The sequence below is a fragment of the Stigmatopora argus genome, chromosome 13 (assembly GCF_051989625.1).
Source record: "Stigmatopora argus isolate UIUO_Sarg chromosome 13, RoL_Sarg_1.0, whole genome shotgun sequence".
In the NCBI taxonomy this organism is placed as follows: Eukaryota; Metazoa; Chordata; class Actinopteri; order Syngnathiformes; family Syngnathidae; genus Stigmatopora; species Stigmatopora argus.
In genome coordinates, this window is record NC_135399.1 from 9041510 (window position 1) to 9065700 (window position 24191).

Below are 24191 nucleotides of genomic sequence, written 5' to 3' on the forward strand. Positions count from 1 at the left end.
CTCACCCAGACTCGGCCTCTAGCGGCCCCCAGGTAAATTGAGTTCGAGACCCCTGCTCTAGTGGAATGATCTCTTCAAAGAGCGATCAAAAAAGTATCAACAAAAAAATGCATACAGTGGCATTACTAAAAACCCAAAACCCAGACCACTGAAATCCTAAATATAAAACAATTATTTAACCCTTATGTACTTGCGTCGTTGTTTTAATTTGTCCATTACAGATTTGATTTACAACGATTCATTTATTTATGTATTTATATATATTTTTTATTTTTAAATTCATTTATATATACATATATTTATTTTTAAATTCATTTATATATACACATATATTTATTTATTTATTTATTTATATTTGTATTTATTTATATATATATATATATATTTATTTACTTATTTAATACCTATTTATTTATGTCTAAAATGTCTTTCCTGTGTCTGTATTCTCACCCTCTTGCTACTGTGACAATGACATTTCCCGAATACGGGATGAATAAAGTTATCTAATCTAATCTAATCTCTCTTCTTAAATGCTGTCTGCAATTATTCTATTCTATTCTATTGGCAGTATTTACATGTATCTACATTCCTTACCCTAGGTGGTATTTCTGCAGAAGTAGGAGTGATCGCTTGCTGGGGTCTAGTCTGGGGGTGGGCTTGTGCGTCAGTGCGTGCGTGTTGTGTTGATGATGATGATGATGATGATGATGATGATTGTGGGGGTGATGACAAAGATGGAGAGAGATGGTGAGGCTCGCTGAAGGAGTGCGAGCGACACACAGCGGTGGCGGGCTCAGGCGGCGGGTTGCCGCCACTTTTTGGGCCGCGCACCTTTACAAAAAAAAACATTGGGGGGGAAGGGTAAGCATGCAGAAGCTGAAGATGTCCTTTCATTTTAAATTTGGGAAAAAGAGCATAGTGTCAGTTTAGAAATGCGGTAAACGTCAAGATAGGAGTAATAGGGCATCCCTTTTCTAGCATCTAGAACACCGAAAGGAGGAAAAGAGGTTAAGACAAGAGTTTAAAATGACAAAAAGCCAAACATTGGACTTTCTTTTGTTTTGTTTTTTAGCATGACTTCATATTTTTAGTGGGTGTATACACAAATACATGCCCGCTAAATGTTGTATTATTCAAATTTACAGACTGTGTTGAAAGGAATAAACCGACCGTAAAATGGTTACATTGAACAAAAATAGCCCACTTCAAGTTTGGCTTCTTGAAATATCTATTTGTTATAATTATGCCCATCCGATTACAAGCCACTTAATTAAAGCAACTTCACGCGCTGATAAGTTGAAGTAGTATTAGGGAAATAAGCAAATGAAGCATTCAAGGGCCACATTTAAATCTAAATTGGCCATCTTTAAAGGTCGGCTCCCAAAATTTTTGGATCATATCTGGGGCATTTTTCTTTTTTCTTTTTTTACCTGAGACTCCGCAGGCCGATGCATGGCCTCTGCATTCCCGTTAGGGTAAGAAGACTCGGATCGTGGCGGCACTGGCGGTTGGGGCGGCTTGGTCTGCGCCGACTGAGGAGAACCTTGGATGTTCTTGCGGTAGCGCTCGTCCGCCTGGAGAAGACACAAAAAACAAGTGTTGGCAAAAATGTGAGGTGTTACAAATCATCTGTTAGTCCCTTACCTTCCCCAAAATACACTCTGTATGGTATACAAGTGACATCATTTCTGTACAATACCGTGATGCTATAATGTTAGAAACATCTCAAAATGGACATATTCTGACAATAATGTTAAAAAGTTGTCACCCAGTAGACATGCCTGTTTTGAAAAGTGGCTTTGAATGGATCAAGTTCCACTTTGTAGATTCCACTTCAACACATGTGAGACGTTTTTCAACTTTGCAGCACACAAAAAATAAAAACTAATCAACCACACAATTAAATACTAATTGATTAGCCTTGTTAATTGATTAGTTCGTGTTAGCCAGTTGCCACAGCAGCAGCAGCAGCAACAGCAGCAAAGCAGCTTCATCCAAACTAGACTTTCCGGGCGTTTTCACCTCTGCGAGTGGCACGCATTCAGTCACCGTGGTTTTCTTTTCAGCTCCCGTGTTGTGTTCTGGGTTTTTGGGGGCACCTTTGGGGCTATTAATGTCCAGGTTCTGCTGGTTTTGCAGGGACAGCAAGTAGGCCTGCTGCTGCTGAAGCTGCTGCTGGAGCTTTTGGGCTTGCCGCTGCTCCTCGAGTTCTCGCCATTTGTACTCCTGATTGCAACCACGGAGGAGGAGGACCAAAGACATCAAGCCAAAGAATGTTCTGAGATGTCACTGCACCCACTAAGAGGAAAATCCATGCTTTTAAAAAAATATTTTTTAACCTTTTTTTATGTGGACTAAGCATCCATCATCATGTTTCATTTAACATTGTGGAACATAACAAGTCAAATAAATCATTATAATTATTTGTATTACTAGACTACCTTTTTAGGTCATTTTATTTTTTGAAAGGTTACATTGCATCTATTCTATAAATAAGGGGAACTTAAAAATTGTAATGTGTTTGAAATTGAAATGGATAGCAAAAATTGTTATTTGGACCAATTTAAACAGATTTTTTCATATATCAGTTTGATCCCAAAAAAAATCTCCAAGTTTAATAAAGTAAACCTTTCTTTCCCTTTTCGATTCATTCATTCATTTATCTAACACATCGCGCATCCTCGTAAGGGTCACGGGGTCGCTGGAGCCTATCTCAGCCGACTTTGGGCAAAATTGCAGACTACCTCCTAGACAGCCAGCTGTAGGGCACACAGAGAGACAGATGACCATTCGCACTTACAGTCATTCCCCCACCGGCACGAATCGAGCCCGTGCCTGCCCACACCAAAGTCAGGCGAATAAACCGCTACACCAAGGTTGCCCATTGCGTAGATGGCTAAGGAACCCCCGTTCTCTGCGGCTCCCATACATGTTGATAGAGTCTAATTCGAGGTATATCATTACATAATTGCTGAGCTTTGTCAGTGGCCTGTAGAAAAGAGATTGATCGTGGAAGGTTAACTCCTTGAAGAGTAGATCTTGGAGCAAAAAAAATTGAAAATTTGAAGTCATCTATGATACCTTTCCACAAATGTGGTATGTTACAAGTGCAATCAGTGGATTGCAGTCAGGTGCTTCAGCACAATCCTAACAATAAAGTAGATCACGGGAGGTTGACTCGTTGAAAAGTAGATCTTGCAGCAAAAAAAGTGAGGGCGCCCCTGCACTACACCATCAGGTCTCTTCTTTTCAATTCAACTTGAAAAATGAGACGTGGGCTACAAATAATTGCCTTAGAAACGTGGACAAGAGCATCAAGGTCATGTAAACACACAACTACATTACAGGAAATGGTCACTGACTTCCTACTAATTGCAAATCCTAGGTCAAAGTGGCGGCCCAGGGGCCAAATCTGGCCCGCCGCATCATTTTGTGTGGCCCGGCAAAAGTAAATCATGAGTGCCGTCTTTCTGTTTTAGGATCAAATTGAAATTAAGAGTATAGATGTATATTAAATTTCCTGATTTTCCCCCTTTTAAATCAATAATTGTAATTTTTTAATCCACTTTTTCTGTGTTTTTAGTTCAAAAATCATTTTGTAAAATCTAAAAAAATATATATAAAAAGCTAAAATAAACATTGTTTTAGATCTATCAAAAACTGAATATTCAGGGCTTTTAATCCAGTTCTTTTAATCCATTTATTTAAAAAAAAATCTAAATATTATATCTAAAATGGTCCAGCCCACATGAGATCTGGTCACCATGAATGCGGCCCGCCAACCAAACTGTGTTTGACACCCCTGTCCTAGGTCATACTGAAAGACATCATGACTGAACCATGACTTCACGACAACCGGCCTCCTCTTAACTCCTTCGACTACAACTCGGCAACATCTGGAATGAAAACATGGGAAAGCCCGACTTCCTTTCCCGCTGGATGACTGACTTCCCGGTGACATCATCAATGAGGGCCTGGGAATGCCCTCCCTCCCCAAAATCCAGCGCTAACGGCTCCCCCAGCGCCTCCAAAAATATCAAAGTTGGTCCAGGAGGAAATAAGTCATTGTAATGTGGACGTGTTTTTTTCCTCCCTGCGCTATGCGTGGAAGTTGTCATGAAGTGAACGGACATGTTTTTTTTATAAAGTCACAGTGTCAAAAGTGGCCACGTAGTGGCATCCGTGGTTGAAAAAGTGCAAGTAGATGATTTTGAAAATATGCCACTCACCAGCAACATGGCCTGTTCGTGAAGAAGCTGCTGCTGCAGGATCTCCAGGTGCCTCTGCTCCTCCTCCAGCTGCCGCCTGATGTACTCCTGCCCACCCACACAGGAGGCGCTAGAGTTACACCGCCGCCATCGTCGCCATCGCGCGTCCGTCTCCGTACCTGTTCCCTGTCGGCCCTCCGCTTTTCCTCCTCGGCCCTCCGGCGCTCGTCCTCCTCTTTTCGGCGACGTTCCAACTCGTCGGCTCGCCGTTTGTCGTCCTGTTCGCGCCGCCTCTGCTCACGTTCCTGCTGGCGACGCATCTCGCGTTCGCGACGTTGTTGCTGCCGGAAGAAAAAGTCCAAAACAAAAGGAGCTTGGTTTATTCAAAGACAAGACACCTACAAATAAAACACGCTCACCTCCTCTAGTCGCCGTCGCTGCTCCTTCTGCTGTTCGATGCGCTTCTGCCTTTCGGCCAGCAGCTGGCGCTTATACTCCTCCTGCTCCCGCAGCTGTTGCTCCTGCAGGAGCTGCTGGCGGCGCAGCGCTTCCGAGCGCTCCTTGTTCTCCTGCTGCAGTCGGATAAAGTCCCGACGCAGCGTCGACTCTCCCGGCACGTTGACGATGGAGCTGCGCCAAGTCACCGCAAAGATTAGAGGAGAATCTCAATTGATGGGGAGTTTGAAAAGTTTGTCGTCATGGAAAAGTTGACGTTTTTAACCCTGGAAATGGCCACTTCAAGCCAAACTGGCAGATCTACTTTGTCTTATTGTCTTTTTGGTGAGACTGTTCATGTTAGATAAAACTGTTCAATTAAAAAACAACTTAAATGAGTAAATAGTCGAGGATGTACAAGAAAAAAATGTCACCAAAACGGCAGATTTCATATCTTTTCGTGCATGACTTCTTGAGACTTACATGAATACACTTTTTTGAAACCAAACCTAGATTCAGGGGCTGAGTTATCAAAATACTCAAAGTAACCCTGGAAATGATCAAAATGAGCTTCTTCAAAACAAAATGGTGGACATCCTGCAGCTAATCAGGCGTAGCTCCCTGGGACTTTTTTGTAGGTTTCCTTAATGAAAGGTATCTCTACCAAATTCCAGTTGTCATTTGTGGAACTTGCTTTAGGGGCTGAATTTTAAAGAGACTGAAAATAACCCTGGAAATCATCAAAATAGCCCTTCAAAATAAAATGGTGGAAATCCTGTGTACTTTCAGGCATGGTTTCTTGATTTTTTTGTGGGTGTCTACTCATAAAAGCCATTTCAAATCTTTTGATCAAGGAAGAAATTTAAAAATATATTCAAAGGGTGCCTGAAAATGGCAGACATCCATTTACATCTTTTCAGGTATGGCTTTTTAAAACCCTTTAGTGGCCTTAGTCATGATGTAAATATCTAATTTCCATGTTGCTATGTAAAATTGGCTTGAGGGGCTGAATAATTAAAGATTCACGAGCTGACTTATGCGAAGTTCATGTTTTATGGAGAGTCGTCAAACTTAGCCACTACTGTTGGCCCACGCGCAAATGTTGTCCAATTATGTGTCGTCTGCCCATCAAGCATTCAAATTTGGTAGGTAGCCTAGCCGTTTTCGCTCTTACCTGGGTTCTCCTTCCTGCTCTGATGCTTCTTCCTCCTCTTCTTCGCTTCCGCTATATTCGTACTCAGTCTCATCTATGGAGGATGTGAGGGGTACAAGCAATCACCTTTTTGAAGGCATAGCTGAGGGCCCGCTAAAGCCAATCGTGACGCATTTAGACGGCGCATCTGTAAGGACGAATGGAATCCCTCACCTTTCTCTCCTCGCTTTTTCTTAGTACGATCGATGTGGTCCTTGAGCTGGATGCGCACTTGGCGCTCGTTAGGCTGGTCCCTGATGAAGGGGTGTTTGAGCAGCTGCTCGGTGGGCGGCCGCTGGGTGTAGTTCTTGACCAGGCAGCCCTCGATGAAGCTGAAGAACTTCTTGGACCTGCGAGCCACGCCGCATCAAACGTTAAGTACCTAAGTTCCCCTTTTGAAGAAGCTGACGTGAAAAGCAAAAAAAAAGGGAGCACACCATTTTTTAGACTTGAGTCTCGGAGGCGGGTTTCTGGGGATGAGAAAGAGCGCCCGCATGGGGTGCATATCGCACAACGCTGGAGGAAAAACAACGACAGTACGCAAATGCATGACGGCAGTTTGAAAGCGGCCGATGTATTTTCTGGCTTACGTGGAGCCCCTTCAGCCATCTCGATGGCTGTAATTCCACAGGACCACAAGTCGCTCTGTGAAAAGAAAGGGGGAAAAAAGGAATACAGTAGTACCTCGACATACGAGCAATTTGAGATACGAGTAAAATTTTGAGCAAATATTTAACTTGAGATAAATTTTGATAGAGAGGCTGCTCATAAGAACATCATGGGCACTGTCTTTCTGGTCGCAAATCCCTTGTCTAATGTCTCTACCTACGAGCACTGGGCGGAGTGTTGCATTTTTTCAGTGTTTTTTTTCCCCGTTAGTCAGTGCGAATGGCGGAGCGATCGCTGATACAAGGGGAGTACTACTTCCCGGGCAAGTTGGCAAGTGGTCGTGCGTTATCCTATTGTGAGGACATTTGTGTGCATCATTAGGGGAATATTTTGAAGGGAAGACAAAAGCAAACAACCCTCGATAGGTTGCATCTGAAAGTCAGGGTGGACGTGGGGCAAATAGAGCCAAATCAAAATTTAAAACAAAATTGGGATTAAGATTAGTGCAAGGTTAGATTAATTTTTTTTTTTTGAGTGAGTCTGTATCTTTAACAAAAAAAATGGCTGAGTGTTAAGATCTACCGTATGCATGCATGTACATCTATGTGTATGTATATATGTGCTAATATGTGCATGTGTATGTATGTGTATGTATATATATATATGTATATATATATATACTTCAGAGACACACTTATTTATTTATATATTTATTCATGTATTAATTTATTAACATACTTATTACCTATCTATTTATGTCTAAAATGCCTTTCCTATTCCTGCATCCTCACACTCTTGCTACTGTGACAACGAAATTTCCCGAATACGGGATGAATAAAGTTATCCAATCCAATCATAATCCAAGTTCATTTAAATTTGTTTACGTTATGTTACGAGCGCATTGCCGTGCAAAAAGTGTGCCCGATTGGGATGCGTACCCGGTAGTCGTAAGTGGCATCCGGGTTTTCGTCGCAGGCAATGACTTCCGGGGCCATCCAGTAAGGCGTCCCGATGAAAGTGTTCCGCCGGCCCACTGTTCGGTCCAACTGAGCGCTCACGCCAAAGTCCACTGAGGAGGCAGGAAACATACTTTAGCATGTTTAGCTAACTCAGTCAGGACATTCATGTACGATTTTGGGGGGGGGGATTTCCGTACCCAACTTGACTTCAGCGTTCTCTGTCAGCAGCACGTTTTGGCCCTTGATGTCGCGATGGATGACGTGATGGGCGTGAAGGTGAGCTAAGCCCTGGAAAACATCCAACACGGCAGCAAATGAGTAAATGGTGAGCGCAAAAGAAGTCGTGGGGAGAAGGTGAAGGATTTTCTGACCCTGAGGATTTCTCTGGAGATATAAGCGATCCAGTCCTCCTTCAGCGTGTTGCCTTTGGTGTTCTTCACCAAGTCTGTAATGGACCCGGCCCCGCAGAACTCCATCACCAGCTAAAACAGATGACCGGGGAAAACTGGTGAGATGAGGACACTGCGTGAGTGACGGGATGAAATTGGGACAAAAGTGGCGGAAAGGTAAATTGTTGTCTCTGCTTTGCTCTAGGACATCCATTTGTGCGAGGACGTCCAAAGAGCAACTCGTGCATTGACTTTTAGTGGGAGCCTCGTAAAAAAGAGGTCAACACATCGACAGCTGGGGAAAGGGAACAGAGCACAAGACTCGTTTTCTGAGTGAGAGTCCAAACTCTCTAGGAACTCATAAATCTCCATCTTGAAGATCTAAAAATAAACAGTGTTTGACGTTGTGATTATTATTATTATTGGAAATGTACCCATAGTTGATCGTCGTGCCCGGGTGGACTTTTCTTGATGAAGGCGCCATAGTAGGTGGCGATGTTGCGATGATGCGAGTACTTCTTCAGCATGTTGATTTCCAGCTTGATTTCCTCCTCTTCGTCCTGAAATGATTCAAAATGACAAAAACAGATCGATGAGAACAGACGAAAAGGAAATTATTTGACATTATTTTTAAAATATTGTACTATATTATATTTATATTTTTGGTTCCCACATCGGGACATTCTTCTTCCAAATGAATTTTGAATTGAAATTTCAAATACTGAAATTGATGAGCAATTAAACCATTAAATGTATTTACAACACCACATTCATCCCTGTATTAAAATATTCATTCATTTTCTCTAGCACTTATCCTCACAAGGGTCACAGAGGGTGTGGGAGCCCATCCCAGCTGATTTTGGGAACCTGGCAGGGGAGACCCTCAATGGGTGGCCAACCAATCAGGGCACAAGGAGACGGACAACCATTCACGCTCACACTCATACCTAGAGGCAATTTAGCGTGTTCAAGCAGTCTACCGTGCATGTTTTTGGGATGTGGTAGGAAACCGGAGTACCAGGTGAAAACCCACGCAAGCCCGGGGAGAACATGCAACCTCCACACATGAATGTCTGGACCTGGGATCGAACCCTCGATCTCAGAACTGTGAGGCTGACGCGCTATCCACTTGTACTCTGTGCTGCCGTTTTAAAATCTGTTCTATTAATTTAGTAGCAAACGTTTAAACATAAAGAAAAAATATGCTGTATTTAATTTATTTAATTCAGCTGTGATTGCTGAGCCTGTTTTTAGGAAAATCTGGATTATTTTGGGGTGTAGAAACTAGTTTAGAGACACTTCACAAAGTTCACGATCCACCAGATGGACAATCAGTGTTGTTTATCCCTCGTCTGCAGACATAGTCATCATCATTAGAGCAACTCGACGACGTCGCCAACTAGTGACCTGGTATGCAGTCTGGACTCTGTCATTTTGGGGGGGAAAAACGTATCTATTTCTATTCTGTCGTTGTCACGTGAACCTATAAAGTTCGTGTTTTGGTGTGTGGGAAGACGGCGCAATGTTCCCCACAAGGACAACATTCCAGTTACGGCTTTCAATCCCGTCCCAAGAGTCCTCGGCGCCCAACACTCTAGATTTTTTTTCTCCACACCTCGGACCGCCTCCATTTTGGCAGGGCGATAAGAACACGTGACTGAGCTCGTTAAGTACAAGGCGAACGAACACCCAAGGACAGCAGACCAGCACTTGGTCAAACAGTCATGATGTCATCTAGCCAGTCTTTGATGACTCACACAAGCGCACACACACACACACACACACACAACAGTTCACTTGGACTTGCAGGCCTCTGCTTGAAGCCATGGCTTATACGGCTAAAGTTTTGCCTGACATGGCTGGGATTAATAATTCCTATCTCACATCTACTAAGACCTGGACGACAGGTATCAAAAGAAACCCGAGAGTAGCCTTTAATACTTTTGGCTGATGAATTGTCCAAAAGGGTTTTTAAAGGATTTTGGAGCAAAACCAAGAAAAACCGCAGAAACTGTAACATCTCCCATGATTTGACCGCAATTCTCCACTTTTCCAAGAAAGATGACAAGATAAGCGCTATTTTTTGGCTGATGTATTGTAGCCCTCGTGACGACTGGAACAAAACGCGCCACAGCTGGAAACTACATACGACCAGCAGAGTGTGTGTGTGTGTGTGTGTGTGTGTGTGTGTGTGTGTGTGTGTCTTCTCGTCCCATTATAGAAGAGGAAACGGAATGTGGGTCAGAGCGCATGCCGATGTGCTCAAAACACACACAGCAAAAAGAAACTTAGTCAACTTTAAAAGACAAATAGTGCTATACGTTCTTGCAGGCTTCTTTCACATTTCATTTATTAAAACAGTGTAATTATAAAGAATACAATTAAATAAAACTAATTATTGGGAAATTAAGTTCCTTTTCAAACAAGTGTAACAAAGTCAAAAACAACTTGTGTCAACAAATGCCAAACTCGAATTTAGCAAGTTCCACATTTTGGTTTCCATGTGCTAAAACTGTATTACGGTTTAATACAAAATGAATGCACCAAATTTGTATGAGTATAACGCGCACCCATAATTTCTGACTAAAAATTGGTATACATGATTTTTTTCCACTTTTTCTCAGATCAAATCAAGAATTGCACCGGCAAATTTTAAACACATGTCGCCATGATAAAACATTTACTATTCGCAACATATGGTACGGACACATGGTAAAACAAATTAGTATGAACGCAATTCCCAAATGGAATTTACAATTTTAAATCCTTAAAATCTTATTCATCATCATAATATTTCAATTTTTTTCAAAGTCTGATTCATCATCATCAGATTCACCAAACAATTGATTCCATTCTTCTTGGATTGGATTACTTTATTCAGTTCTTTTTTTATAAGTGTGAGTACCGGCCAATAGAATGGGCTCTTGCGTCCCATCTGGCGGACAAAGACACGTTTTACGTCTCATTGGCAGAGGGCAGTTTTTCACCGAGATTCGTGTATAACGCGCACCCGAACTTTGCTTCAGTTTTTTGGTAAACATTTTTGCGCGTTATACTCGAATAAATACAGTAATACCATCTTTCAATATGGACAAAAACTCACCTCTGTGACATCCATGACCTTAATGGCCGCCAGTTGTCCTGTCTTGACATGTCGACCCTAAAGACACACGATAGCAAAAGTGTTACCAAAGGACCAAAAAGTAAAGTAAATAAATCAATAAAATAGTAACAGACAACAAAAATTTCATAATTTTGGTCTGCACTTGCAAACACAGTAATAAAAGTCTTGTTGCATTGCTTTTGTCTGAACATGGCACCGGATTGAATAAATGGTTTAAACGCTAACACGGTATATTAACACATTAGGAGTTATTAGCACTATGTGCTATCTTCAATGTAGATGAATAAGGTTTTCATTGAGGGGACATCACAAGACACTGGGAATTTTAAATACCGCGACTCACAAGAAAAGACCGCAAACTGTAGTTTACCAACAACACTGCATTGTACGGATTAGAAAGAAAAAAAAATCAGTGGTATTAGCCCTTTGAACGCAAAAACAAACAGAGCAGAAATAACAAATGGAGCAAAATAAGTGAGTCTCGAAGCGAGCCTGCTAAGTCATCGCTTTCCAACACATCCACAGACACACACTAACGCTTTGGATGGCTAACGGCCTAGTCAGGCTAAAGCGAAGGCCAAAATAAACGCACCGACGCCATCGCTAGCTTCGGGGAGGGGGGAAAATATGAAAAATGTCGCTTGTTCGGGTTCTTTTGAATGATCACTAGCTCATATAGCCAAGTGGTGACCTCATCAATTAGAAAACATTGACACCCGATGGTGCAGTGGTTCTTCCGCCTGACTTTGGTGCGGGTAATCTTGGGTCGATTCCCACTCGGTGGCACTGTGAGTAGTTGTCTATCTCTCTCTGTGTGCCCTATGACTAACTGGCGACCAGTTTAGGGTGTCGTCTGGCTTTCGCCCGAAGACAGTTGGGTTAGGCTCCAGCAACCCCTGCAACCCTTTCGAGGATGGGCGATATGGAAGATGAATGAATGAATGACACGACTTGTGACATGAAATCATCCCCTTGGCTTTTTTTCTTCCAATTATTCAATGGAAGTAAGGACGCAAGGACGGACGAGCTCAAGGACAGAAACTAATCATGCCAAATGCTGCTACAGTGACATAAAGCGCCAAGGGAAACATCCATGAATTTTCCATCTTGTGCTGCATTTCGAATAAGAATAGCTGAAAAATGAACACCAGTGATAGCTACCGACCACAAAATACCCTTTGGACCCAAAAACGTTGAAGTTAGTTGCATTAATAGAGAGGATAGGCGACAAACGTCGCCGGGCGTGGAACAAAACGTGCTCAGTCAGCAGCTTGGCGGCCTGAAAGGGTCACATGGGCAGCTGTCCATGAATTGATTTACTCACAGTGCTTCACTTCACATGCTCATCCGACCGCAACCGTCACTTTTTAGTTGAGAATCGACAACGCTTCCTCGTGCATCGACACGGTTCAGGATACACGGCTCAGTGAGGAGTTATCGCTTATACTCAGCACCCAAAAGTGGGCGAAATTGGAACTGGGTTGAATGTAGCGCTTTATGCTTGGAATTCACTGTTAAGCAAAATCAATGACTCACCACGTTCAAAAAATGACACACTGTGCAAAGCTAATGCTATTGCTAAACAAATGACAGAAATGACTACAACTATAGCGTTGGGATGAAATCAAGGAGACTGTTTGTCCGTATACTTAAGTTAGTGTGTGTGTGTGAGATCCCAGGCAGATAGGATTTAGACCAGGAAGTAGGGAGCTAGATGCCAACCCCCCAAAAGGAAATGCCATGCCAGTGGTGTCATCTTATTAAAAAAAAAACATACACACATACAGAGTGATCTGAGTGGGTGTGTGTTTGTGGGTGTTTTTTAGAGGGACAAGGTCTTCTTTATTGCACCCCCTCTAAGCTTTGAATCACGGACAAGGGGCCAGGTGCAAGCTGCCATGTAAACACACACACACACACACGAATGTTCATACACACACGCACAAACACCCACGCACACACCCACGCTCTCACACAAACATAAACACACGCAAACAAGCACAAACACACACGCACAAACACGCACAGAGCACAAACACACAAACACACATGCACACACACAAACACACACACACAGACAAACACACGCACAAACACACGCACAAACACACGCACACAAAACACGCACAAGCACACGCATACGCACAAACACACGCACAAACCCATCCACACACACACACAAACCCATGCACACACACACACAAACCCATGCACACACACACACAAACCCATGCACACACACACACAAACACACACACGCACAAATATACGCACATACGCACACACAAACCCATGCACACACACACAAACCCATGCACACACACACAAACCCATGCACACACACACAAACCCATGCACACACACACACAAACCCATGCACACACACACACAAACCCATGCACACACACACACAAACCCATGCACACACACACACAAACCCATGCACACACACACACAAACCCATGCACACACAAACAAACCCATGCACACGCACACACAAATCCATGCACACACACACACACACAAACCCATGCACACACAAACACGCACAAATAAACGAACACGCACAAACTCACACACACAAACACATGCACACACAAACACGCACAAATAAACGAACACGCACAAACTCACACACACAAACACATGCACACAAACACATGCACAAACACACACACACACACACATACACTCACACAAACTTCAACACCTGTAAATATAAAATCTAACATAAACCAGTGTTAAAACCCCACGTGTTTAATGAGAAATACAGGAGATTAGAGCCTCTTCTCCTAAAGGCCCTTAAAAAAAAATCAAAAAGTATGATTTTAAATTGATCATTTGGCGTTACGATGAGCAACATTGACAGGAGATGGCGTACAAACAAACAAGCCTTTTTTGGTCGGCTGAGGTAATCCTAGTGAACATAAAGTGCGCTCGGGGTGACTGACGAGTGTCATGGGATCCTTTCGTAGTACAGTGGAGACATTCCGACCACGGGTGCAACTTTGTACAAGGTAGCCAACGAGCGAGCTAATTTGGGCCTTTCTAAATTCCTCTTTCCACCGGAAGCTCGATGCCCCCCAGCCCAGGCTCATTTATATCGATGGCAGTTGACAGGTAGCTTGACTAGATGTCAATCACGGATCGTATTCATGATCAAATCGGCCGCTTGTGACGTGGATGTCGAAATTGAGGCTAATAGCGGCGATCTGATTAAATGTGGTAAAATGGGAAGTGAATCGAGATGAAAATCACAACTTCTTGGGTTTAGCTGTTAAAAAAAATAAAAAAAAATCAGCCTCTGAAAAGACTGTTTCACCTTGCAAATGAAATTTCATAGCAATGTCAGTCAGGAATAGATCTAGAAAAAAAGATCATGAGGCAATGTCTAAAAAGACATAATATACCTGCTATTTTGTTTTAAAGTTTCCATTTTGGGGGTTTTACTGTACTTTCCTGATCTGTTTGGATTTGAGGGGAAAACACCTCATGAGTTTGTGTTTGATTTATTTAACAAGGGACAGCACATCCTAATAAACATATTCATGTTAATGAACATATATATGTGAATATGTAAGATGGTAGCCGAGGGCTAATTTCCATCTTAATCCCTTGTGCGGGTTGAGGGTAAACGATGACACATGCAAAAGTACAGTAATCCCTCGATTATCGCGTCAATTATGGCTGTCAGTAATTCATTTCCAAACATCAATATGATGTTGGTTTGACCTTCAAAATGGATAATCATTTACAGTATCGCTTCAATTTTAGAGAAAAAAAATCTGCTCCTAATCTAGTTTTAATTAGACCTAAAGTAAAGTGACTAAAAGTGTAAAGAAGCCATGCCTGAAAAGGAAGAAAGAAAGATAACTCAACCTAAAAGTAACCATTCCGACGTCCCTATTTGTCTATTTCTAGCAGTCTTTCAGACTGACCAGAATTTAGGAAAATATTGTGATTTTGTTGTTTTGGGGTTATGGACTGACATCTGGATAATACTACTTACTGTGTATGGGAATATTTCATCTCCATTATCTCCTTTTGGGATTACAACCCTCCGCATCCTAAAAAAACAAAAAGACACTTGCGACTAATCTTCGCAAAGCAGAAACGACTTAAAGTCAAGAGCACTGATATCAATTAGAAGCAGGGGCGAGACGCCAGGCTAGGCAGCTAACTCAATTAGCTTGTTAGCATCCCTGAATTAAATGTGTGGGGTTTGAGCTAAATCGCCACTCAACACTGTGGGCTAGTAGTATTATTATACAAAATATTACTTGACAGATCGGATACAATTATGCCAAGCAAAAAAACACCCAAAATACATAATCAGGGTGCTAAACATTCCTAACCGGCATGCTTGTGAATAAGCAGGCGACCATGTCATAATGTCACGACGCCTCTGGTTTTGAAGGCACGCGTGTGCAGTGGAGCGCGTCAGTGCGCCCGCGTGGTTAAGTGTGTCTGTATCGTGTCGCTGGCCTACTTTTGCCAGATTTAGCTTTTATGTGGAAGAATAAAGGGATAAGCCACAATATAAACATTGCCGTTTGTGTCAAATCAAGGACTATTCAATCTTCTGTGAAACTAATGTTCTTGTATTTGTAAAAATCAATGATGTGCCTGATGAAATTGCCATGGTCGTTTTGTTCAGATTAAAAGACAATACATTCTTTAATGACAATCAATTTAACACCCGACTTCATGGTACATGGTCGATTGGTCGCCAGTCTTTTGGTTGCCGATCTTTTGGTCGCCGATCTTTTGGTCGCCCGGAAGGCTACTGATAATTAACATTTAAATCGTTGCTCAAATTCCCTAAATACAAACTGTGACTTACTATTTAGTCATACTTAATGCCCTAGTAATTATTAGGCTAAAGAAAAGCTCCAAATTTCTCGGACTTTTATTGTTTTTTGTTGGAGAACTTGTTAATACCCTGACTGACGTAGCTTCTTAAAAGGGACAACGCATGTACATACAAACTATTATACACTCACACGTCGGCTCAGTGAAACTGCTCATGGCCATTGTTGGCTTTTATTGATGCATAGACTGTTGTTTTACCTTGTTTTGTCGCCGGTCTTTTGGTTGCCGGTCTTTTGGTCGCCCGTTGTCACGGTCGGGGCGACCAAAAGACCGGCGACCAATCGACCGCACACGGACTTAATGGTTCAAAGGGTACGTTGGGAAAAGGTGTTTCCCACCCTGCGCTTGAATGCTGGCCGTAAATATCAGCGACACAAGCTTTGTGCTCGGGGTTTTTGCTCTGGTAACACATGGTTACACTTGGAGGAACATTGGGCTTTGAATAAAAGCAACAAAAAAAGGACTGTTTCGCTTGGATTGGAAATAGACAAGGCGAACACCGTGGAAACGGCACCGGGATGATGACATCATCGATTTAAATCAGACTGCAGTTTTATCATTTTCCGTCTTGTACTTGTTCAAGTATCTTAATCTCAGATTAAATGAATTTTATTGCCATGTATAAAAGACAAATACTTCAAAACGTGAAGTTATCTTTTATTCTGACCAAGACACGTACGTGTTTTAGGTTCATCAGGGACATTTCCCTTGGTGGGTATTCTATATCAAAGACACAGCCACCGCCACCACCACGGACACAAACCCACACAGGAAGTCAGCGGTACAGGACCGTCCTTTACATCGAGGCTAAATACATCCTTTGCATTGACTCAGCAGGGCGGGGTTTGGCCAGAGGACGACCGCCCACAATGTTCCACGCGAACACTTTCATCACATTCCTACGAGAAAGCCCACAGGGGGGTAATGAGGGGGTTCGGGGGTAAATAAAGGGTCATGTGATGGTGAGGAGGAAGGGTGGGGCGACAAAAAAGCAGGCTGGTGAAAAGTGGCGAGGATCGAGTAACGGAGTGAAATGAGCCCCCACATTATGGGGGCCGCTTAATAGACAGCAGATCTGTTTTTGATGTATGTTCCCAAACCACCCAAGTGCAGCCCAACCAAGACAATTTAAATGTTTACACTTTTTGAAGGAAATACAAGTTTTTTTCCATTTAAAAAAAGCTTTTAGTACTTATTTCCAAAAGAAAATAGAAATCTTGTTTAAGATTTCTACTTCTTTGGAAAATAGATCCATTTTTATTCATGGGGAAAACATACTTAAAAAATGCTTTGTTCACCCTTTATTAGGAAAAATAACTCTTAGTCTAGGAAGATTAAAACTGTTTACAAAAACAATCTGACTTTTCTCTAAAGAAAAAAAAAAAGCTAGTTTTTCTTTCTTTTTTTTATTACCGTATCGTCACGACTATAAGGCGCACTCAAGTCTTAAATTTTCTCCAAAATAGAATGGGCGCCTTATAATCCAGTGTGCTTTATATATGGAAAACAAATTAAAATGTGTCATTCATTGAGGGTGCGCCTTATAATGCGGTGCGCCTTATAGTCGTGAAAATATGGTACCTGTCTGTTTCTACTAGAAGTACACTTCTCAAAATGCTTTTTATATTCTTGGGGGAACTTTTTCTTATTATTATTCTCAATTTTTTTCATCAAATTACAATTTTCCAGTGAATATTCTGACTTAACCTAAAGGAAATACAACTCAACATTTGTATAAATCTGACTTTCCCTCTGAGCTTCTGAGCATCCTATCATGCTTTTCCGCCACGTACACGTCGAGGCAAATATTTCATTGTGGCCTTGAGGGCAACGACGGTGTTTGTGTCGCACCCCTCCCACAACATACTGACCCACAACTGTGCCCCCGCCACAGCACGCTAAAAATAGATGGGATTTAACCTACAGCAAGAGAGGGGCTAAAGCATGAAGACAAACATGAGCATGGGGGCTTCCTTTCATAATAAAGGCATTTAGAAAAGAAACAGTTCATTTAAAAAAAAAATCACCTTTGCTAATATGTGGTTTAAACTTTGGCAAGTCTTAAGCCATATTTTTCAAACATGGCTGCAGCTTTTCTATAATAACATACTGCATCACTATTTTCTGCACCAGCAGATGTTATTAATTTATTTTCCATACCGTTTATGCTCACAAGGATCATGGGGGTGCTGGAGCCACAAGGAGACAGACAACCATTCATGCTCACACACACGAGTGCCGACTTTCTTTTTTAGGATTAAATTCAAATGAAGATTATAGATGTATATTAAATTTCCTGATTTTCCCCTTTTTAAATCAATAATCGCAATTTTGTAATCCATTTTTTTCTTTTTGTGTTTTGGATTCAAAAAGCATTTTGTAAATTCTAAAAATAAATATATAAAAATATTTTCTATTTTCCACTTTAATATTGAACATAATTTAAAAAAATGGTTTCCTTATGAAATGGAAAAAAACATGATTAAAAGACGTTTTCCCTTACTAGGAAAAAAAGGCACCAGGCATTGAACCCTCGTTCACAGAACTACGAGGCCATCATGCTAACCACCAGCAGATTTAATACAGATAAAACTCTAAAAGGATGAAAAGAATAAAACTGATCAAACTGAATTTTGTGTTATGTTTAGATAAAACCTTTTGCAAAATATCTCTAATAACCTGGCTAAATTCCACCTAATTTTGAAACAAACGAGGAAGTTGTCATACTGGCATTGACATAATCTGCCCGGAGAGAGACAGACATTCGTCGGGAGGAGTGGGAAGATGCGTCGCTACGGCAACCAATCGACTCCTGCTTGAAGTTTCTAGATAGCGTAACAGCCGAGACATGGTAGAGTCTGCCTGGTAACAGGAGGAAAGCCTGGGCTCCAATGGGAGGCCTGCGTCCTGGTCAGCTGATCCGGGGGCTGAGTTCCACGGACCAATGGTGCGGCAGGAGGGCTGCTCATGTGACCGTCCAGGACCGGCTCGGTCAAAGCGGATGAAAACAAATGTTAACAATAATGAGGCCGCCGGTTACACAACAGACAACAGCCACACACTTCTAAGTGGGAGTCTCTGTTGCCATGGCAACCAAGAGAAAAGCACGTATATGTTATAAGTTACTATATATAGTTGCTCGCATGTACAGCCTTGCTAACAATGGTGCTCAAGTTGTTTGTTGTGATAGTGTAATAGCAAGGTGTTAAAATTGTCAATAAAATGGCCTAACCCTTCCATAGAACTGCTACCGTACAATTAGCGAGTGTAGACTCATCTCATTTTCACCCTGTTGTAACTAGCCTCGCTAACAGTAGCAGTCCAAAATGGTATGGTTTCGAGACTGTACCGTCACGACCGTCCATTAATAAAGACACCAAATGGCCACTTTATTAGGCCTTCCCATCCAACTGCTCGTTAATGCAAATTTCAAACCACACATGGAAGCCCCTGAATGCATTTAGGCGAGCTGCTGGTGTTCGAGGCGAGCATCAGAATGAGGAAGGAAGGTCTGATCTACTGGGATTCTCATGCATGCACAACTATCTCCAGGGTCTCCAGAGTCTGATCTGGAAAAGGAGAAACCATTCCACCGGGAGCGGCAGTTCCATGGGAGAAAATGCTTTGGTGCTGCCAGAGTTCAGACACTAATTCAAACTCCAAGAAAGGCAACGCGACTCAAATAACGTGCCAAAGAGCATCTCTGAACGTACGACACGGTGAACTCTAAAGCAGGTGGGCTACAGCAACAGAAGACCACACCAGGTGCCACGCTTGTGATTAATATAGTCATTTTGATCAACACTGACAAATTACGAACAAGCATTTGCATAATGATTGGGTGGCTAGAATTAGTCCAAAACAATTGAGGACAAACTGCCACCTGAATGGAGGGGGTGGCAGATGGTCATCTGTACAGTAAAACTCACATAATACACACACAGCAGCTCAGACAGACAAGCGACTGTCTTTAAGGAGCTGGACTAGACACACCATGAGGCCCTGGATAGGGTGGGGTAGTGTTCAGTGGAAGGGTGGGGTAGTATTCAGTGGAAGGGCAGGTGGTGGGAGTAGGGGGGCAATCTTTTTACTAGTCACTCACAGCTTAGACAGGAACTCGCACACCGAGACATGTCAACACAACTAAAAAAGAAATAAAAAAGCAATATATTTTTCTAGTAAGTACAAAAAGATCAATTTGAACTGCTCACACTAAAATGATGTTGACAATAAGGAACAAAAGCAACACGTCAACAGCATTCCATCCAGTGAGGTCAAACTTTGATCATCATCCAGAAATTACAAACCAAATTTCACAAATGTCAGAAATTTGGACACTGATGGAAGAACCAGTTATTACACAACAACATCCAGTGTGGAGTAAAATCGCAACCCCATTTGTACGTTGATTCCAAAAACATGTGACTAACAATGGCTTTGATAAGCGTATTCATCCCTTACGATGTTTCTTTTATGTCAATTATTGCATAAGCTCTAAATGGTGATATTAAATTTCAATATGGTAAAACAAAATCAAACGGTAGGTACAAAATACAACTGTACTAATGTTGGTACCACTGGCATAATACCAGGATAACCCAAAATGTTGCAATATATCTTCAGTTATTTTGCAAATCTCATAATTAAGTAACTATTTCTAACTAAACTTGAACTGAACCATGACTAAAAAAAATGGGCACAAAATCTGAATGGAACGGAAATGTTTTGGGCAAAGAGAAAAGGGGTGTCAACGAGTGCTAAAGGCTGAGCTAATATTTATCGTTGCAGACTTCAAAATTAAAATTACACTACTTCCTGTTTGCTGTTATAACATGGAAAGGTCATGCAAGATAAGAGCAGAAAAAGATCCCGGCAGTTCGCTTGTTCACGTGGTTGTAGCTCCACTTCCCGTGCGGCAAAAAGGTCACAACAGTCGCCTTTACGTTCCACTTTGAATAGGCGGAACTGCTTTGAGGTAGCTTGGCTCAAGATTTGTTGTTGTTGTTTTTTTAACTCTGCAACCAAGACAATTATAGCATGTAACTGTAGTAACTGTAACTAACGATTTTAAAAACGCAACTAGTACGCAACATTTATTTTTTTTCCATTCAGTGTCCCTAATCCTGTTCCAAATGGCTGATATATTACGTGAAAAAGTATCGCCAACATGAAAATGACATAACATATCTCGGTATGTCAAAACAATGTGTGTTGTGATCTTACTCTCGTGTTATGGCTCGTGGTTGGAATCAAAGCGTAACTCACAATACGGCTTAATCGACGATTGTATCAAAATGAGGTGAAATAAAACATTTTTTACTAGTAAAGTAATAGGAATTTTTATGGATCAAATTAAACATTTAAATAGTTTGAGCATCAGATCGCCTTTTCCTTCTACACAAGTAGCTAATACTTCACTTAAGCTAGCAGTAATATCCACTCATATTTTGGGTCATTTTTATTAAATGTCAGTGCATTGACAACTTGCTGTTGTTTTTTTTAAACTTCCTTACTAGCATGTCATAAAAATGTACTTTTTCTGTGTAGTGTGTGATAAAAGTCATAAAGCAGGTTAAACGAGTTATTTGGCAGGTTGCAAGGGGATGGGGGGGTTCCCAGCCCACCCGCTGAGTATGCAATAAAAAGTAGCCCTCCGTTCTCTGGAAATAAACAGAGTGAGAGTTCGTGTTTTTACTATGATGACGTGTTACTTTCCTTTATAATTTCCACTTTTGCTTCCCCTCATATTGATTTTTCCGATCCTTCCTCCGCCATGTCACATTCCAAGATTTCTGGGTCAGATGAGTTTGAGGATATGAGGAAAAAAAGCCCCCCCCCCCCAAAAATCTAGTGGGATGCACAAAAAAACAACAACTGAGGAAACCGTCAAGATCTGTTTTACCATCTTTTAGGGGAACAATTAAATGGTAGTAATTATTCCAACAATGTAACACCTACTTGTATCATTTGATAATTTTGTGTGTTTGTGAGGTGGTCATCAAAAAAACAAATATTTAATGTCATCAAGACATCACGATGCAATGATTACATAATAATTCTTAATACGTTGCGGAGGGCAGCATTAACTATAATCTAAAAACAATCACAAATGTGTTTATTTTGGGATTTTGTACTTTCAGGCTATTTGTTCTCTTGTGGCACCCTGACACCAAAGCACTAAATTGGGGTCAAAAAGAAGAGTTTCATTTAGACAAAAGTAACATTTAACAATCAATTTGTGGCAGGTGTAAGCACTTAAAGTTACAAAATAACTGTCACCACCACCATTCATCGCGATATTAACCTAGCAAGAACAAGTTCAAAATGAACTACGATCGCCCGGGCAACAAAAGTTGGGGGAATCCTGAATTGGTTGCCAATCATTTACACACAGTCACACCTTAGGATAATTTAGTGTGCTATTTACTATGCATGTTTTTGGGATGGGGGGAAAACCAGAGTCCCCAGAGAAAACCCACGCACACAGGAAGGTTGGAACCCACCAGGGCCTGGACCATTGATCTCAGAACTGTGAGGCGGAAGTGTTAACCACCGTGACGCCCCCTTAGACATACGTACCAAAATTCATCCTGAATAGTGCGCAAATAATAGGAGTGGCAATTTCAAATCAGCAATTTATTAAGACAAGATTGAGACTTTTTTTTTCAAATCCAGCTCCGAGGATCGATGCATGTACATCCCTAGAACATACCTACTGAATTTCATTGTGAACCGTCCACGAATAAGAGAGGATTAGAACAAAAATTAGAGTTTACACACACCCAACAACAACAAAATGAGCAGGAACTACATGGGACTTCAGCCTGTAATATAAAAATGAACAAATAGAAAACATTTCTAAACAAAAGAGCATCCTGCATAGGTGTATTGACACTGCATCACGATAACGCCGTATCCCTATCGATTAAGGGGCGGGCCTAAGACCACCACCAAGGGCTGATGCGTTCAGGGGCACAACTGCGATAACACCACCCATGCAAATGGCGCAGGGTAGCCTGTCAAGAGGATGGAATCTCTTAAATCAGTGTAAATGGAGGCCGTGCACGCCATATCTAACTGGGGCGTGGATGATACACACACATACACAGGCACATAAATATACACACTCACCTTGTAGACTTGTCCATAGGTGCCATTTCCTACTACTTCCACCAGTTCAAAAATCCCAGCAGGATCCTGCAAAACACAATCAATGCGCCCGATGATGAGTTAAAGCAGCGTAATTGAGCAAAGGGTGTGTTTGATGCCAAGGCCGCCGGCGTCCGTTCGGACTTGGCCTCACACACACACACGCACGCACACACAAATAGCGGCAGGGATTAGACAAAGACGAGGACAGCTACAAACTCGTCAGTAAGCATCGTTTCTTTCTCTCATATCGATATTACGTACGGTATTAAATGTGATTAAAACCTATACACTCACCCGAAGGGATGCCAAGTCAATATCCACCAGGCTTTTGGCCGGAGAGTCGTTCGCCATTTTTTAAAGGGAAAAATAAAGGCGATTATGAACGAAACGGCGTTTAAAAAATAAAAAATAAAATAAAAAAAAGTATTTCACGCCGACAGCGAACGTCTCATCATTGAATGATTGTTGTCGTGGCGTTAAATCCTCGCCATACGCGGCGTTTGGCTCTCGTAACTAGGCTCCAGCCGCTGCTACATACCGACTGAATCGGCTCCGAGCGTCTCTCTCTCCGGCCGCATCCTTTTGATTGGCCCGCCCCTCTCGCCTCATCCGCAGACTACCCGGATGTTGCATGGCGAGCTAGCAAGAAAATCGAAATTGCATGCTAATTTGCGTTAAAATATTATAATTTGTTCAACAATAACATCAGTATCTCAATACATTAATACACGTAGTATGGATAAAATGGTGCTATGTACTTAAGATGGTACAACGGAATTTTTATATACATTTTCGCTGTCATCGATGAACAAACATTTGGATGAACCATGTGCGCCGTGCTTGAAACGTTAATCGTGAAAACACTGACTCCTTGTGGCCATACTGTGCAGGTGCTTTCATGAAACTTGAATTGTGACCACACCATGATGGAAATTAGAAAACTATATTAAAATGTGTGCTTGCCCATTTGCTCACAAATCTTTGTTCTTAAACAGTATACACAATTTCGCAGTTTCCACTTTTCCTTAAAGGTTCAGTTAGCTACCTGCTAGATCTGTAGTTCTATTTTTTTGAACCAGGTATTACCAGCATATGCTGCAATATTTGAGAATCAGATACTTTATCATTTTAAAATATATTGTAGAATTTCTGCACTTCGGTAGAAGGGAAAAATGCAGTTTATTAAATTTAAAAAAATAATTACATTTTTTTTCAGTGAAACAAACGTGGGAAATTAATGCTAAAAAAGTA

General features: G+C 41.6%; 1 protein-coding gene across 7 annotated transcripts in view; it reads right to left on the reverse strand.

Annotated features, from left to right (window-relative positions):
* The window catches only part of LOC144086551 (mitogen-activated protein kinase kinase kinase kinase 4-like), a 36364-nt gene extending 12850 nt beyond the window's left edge, over positions 1–23514 (reverse strand). For 3 of the 7 annotated variants that reach the window (XM_077616443.1, XM_077616439.1, XM_077616438.1), the window contains exons 1-16: positions 23235–23514; positions 22920–22985; positions 10896–10952; positions 8227–8352; positions 7775–7885; positions 7601–7691; positions 7383–7513; positions 6426–6480; positions 6273–6351; positions 6010–6185; positions 5818–5890; positions 4628–4838; positions 4388–4549; positions 4230–4316; positions 1431–1574; positions 595–831 (exon numbers count right to left, since the gene is read on the reverse strand). In XM_077616443.1, the coding sequence (XP_077472569.1) occupies positions 595–831; positions 1431–1574; positions 4230–4316; positions 4388–4549; positions 4628–4838; positions 5818–5890; positions 6010–6185; positions 6273–6351; positions 6426–6480; positions 7383–7513; positions 7601–7691; positions 7775–7885; positions 8227–8352; positions 10896–10952; positions 22920–22985; positions 23235–23291 (1863 nt within the window). In that variant the 5' untranslated portion in view covers positions 23292–23514. The remainder of the gene's footprint in view (positions 1–594; positions 832–1430; positions 1575–4229; positions 4317–4387; positions 4550–4627; positions 4839–5817; positions 5891–6009; positions 6186–6272; positions 6352–6425; positions 6481–7382; positions 7514–7600; positions 7692–7774; positions 7886–8226; positions 8353–10895; positions 10953–22919; positions 22986–23234) is intronic. The other 4 variants (XM_077616441.1, XM_077616440.1, XM_077616445.1 and 1 more) reach the window with 3 other exon arrangements.
* Between the last annotated feature and the right edge of the window lie 677 nt (positions 23515–24191).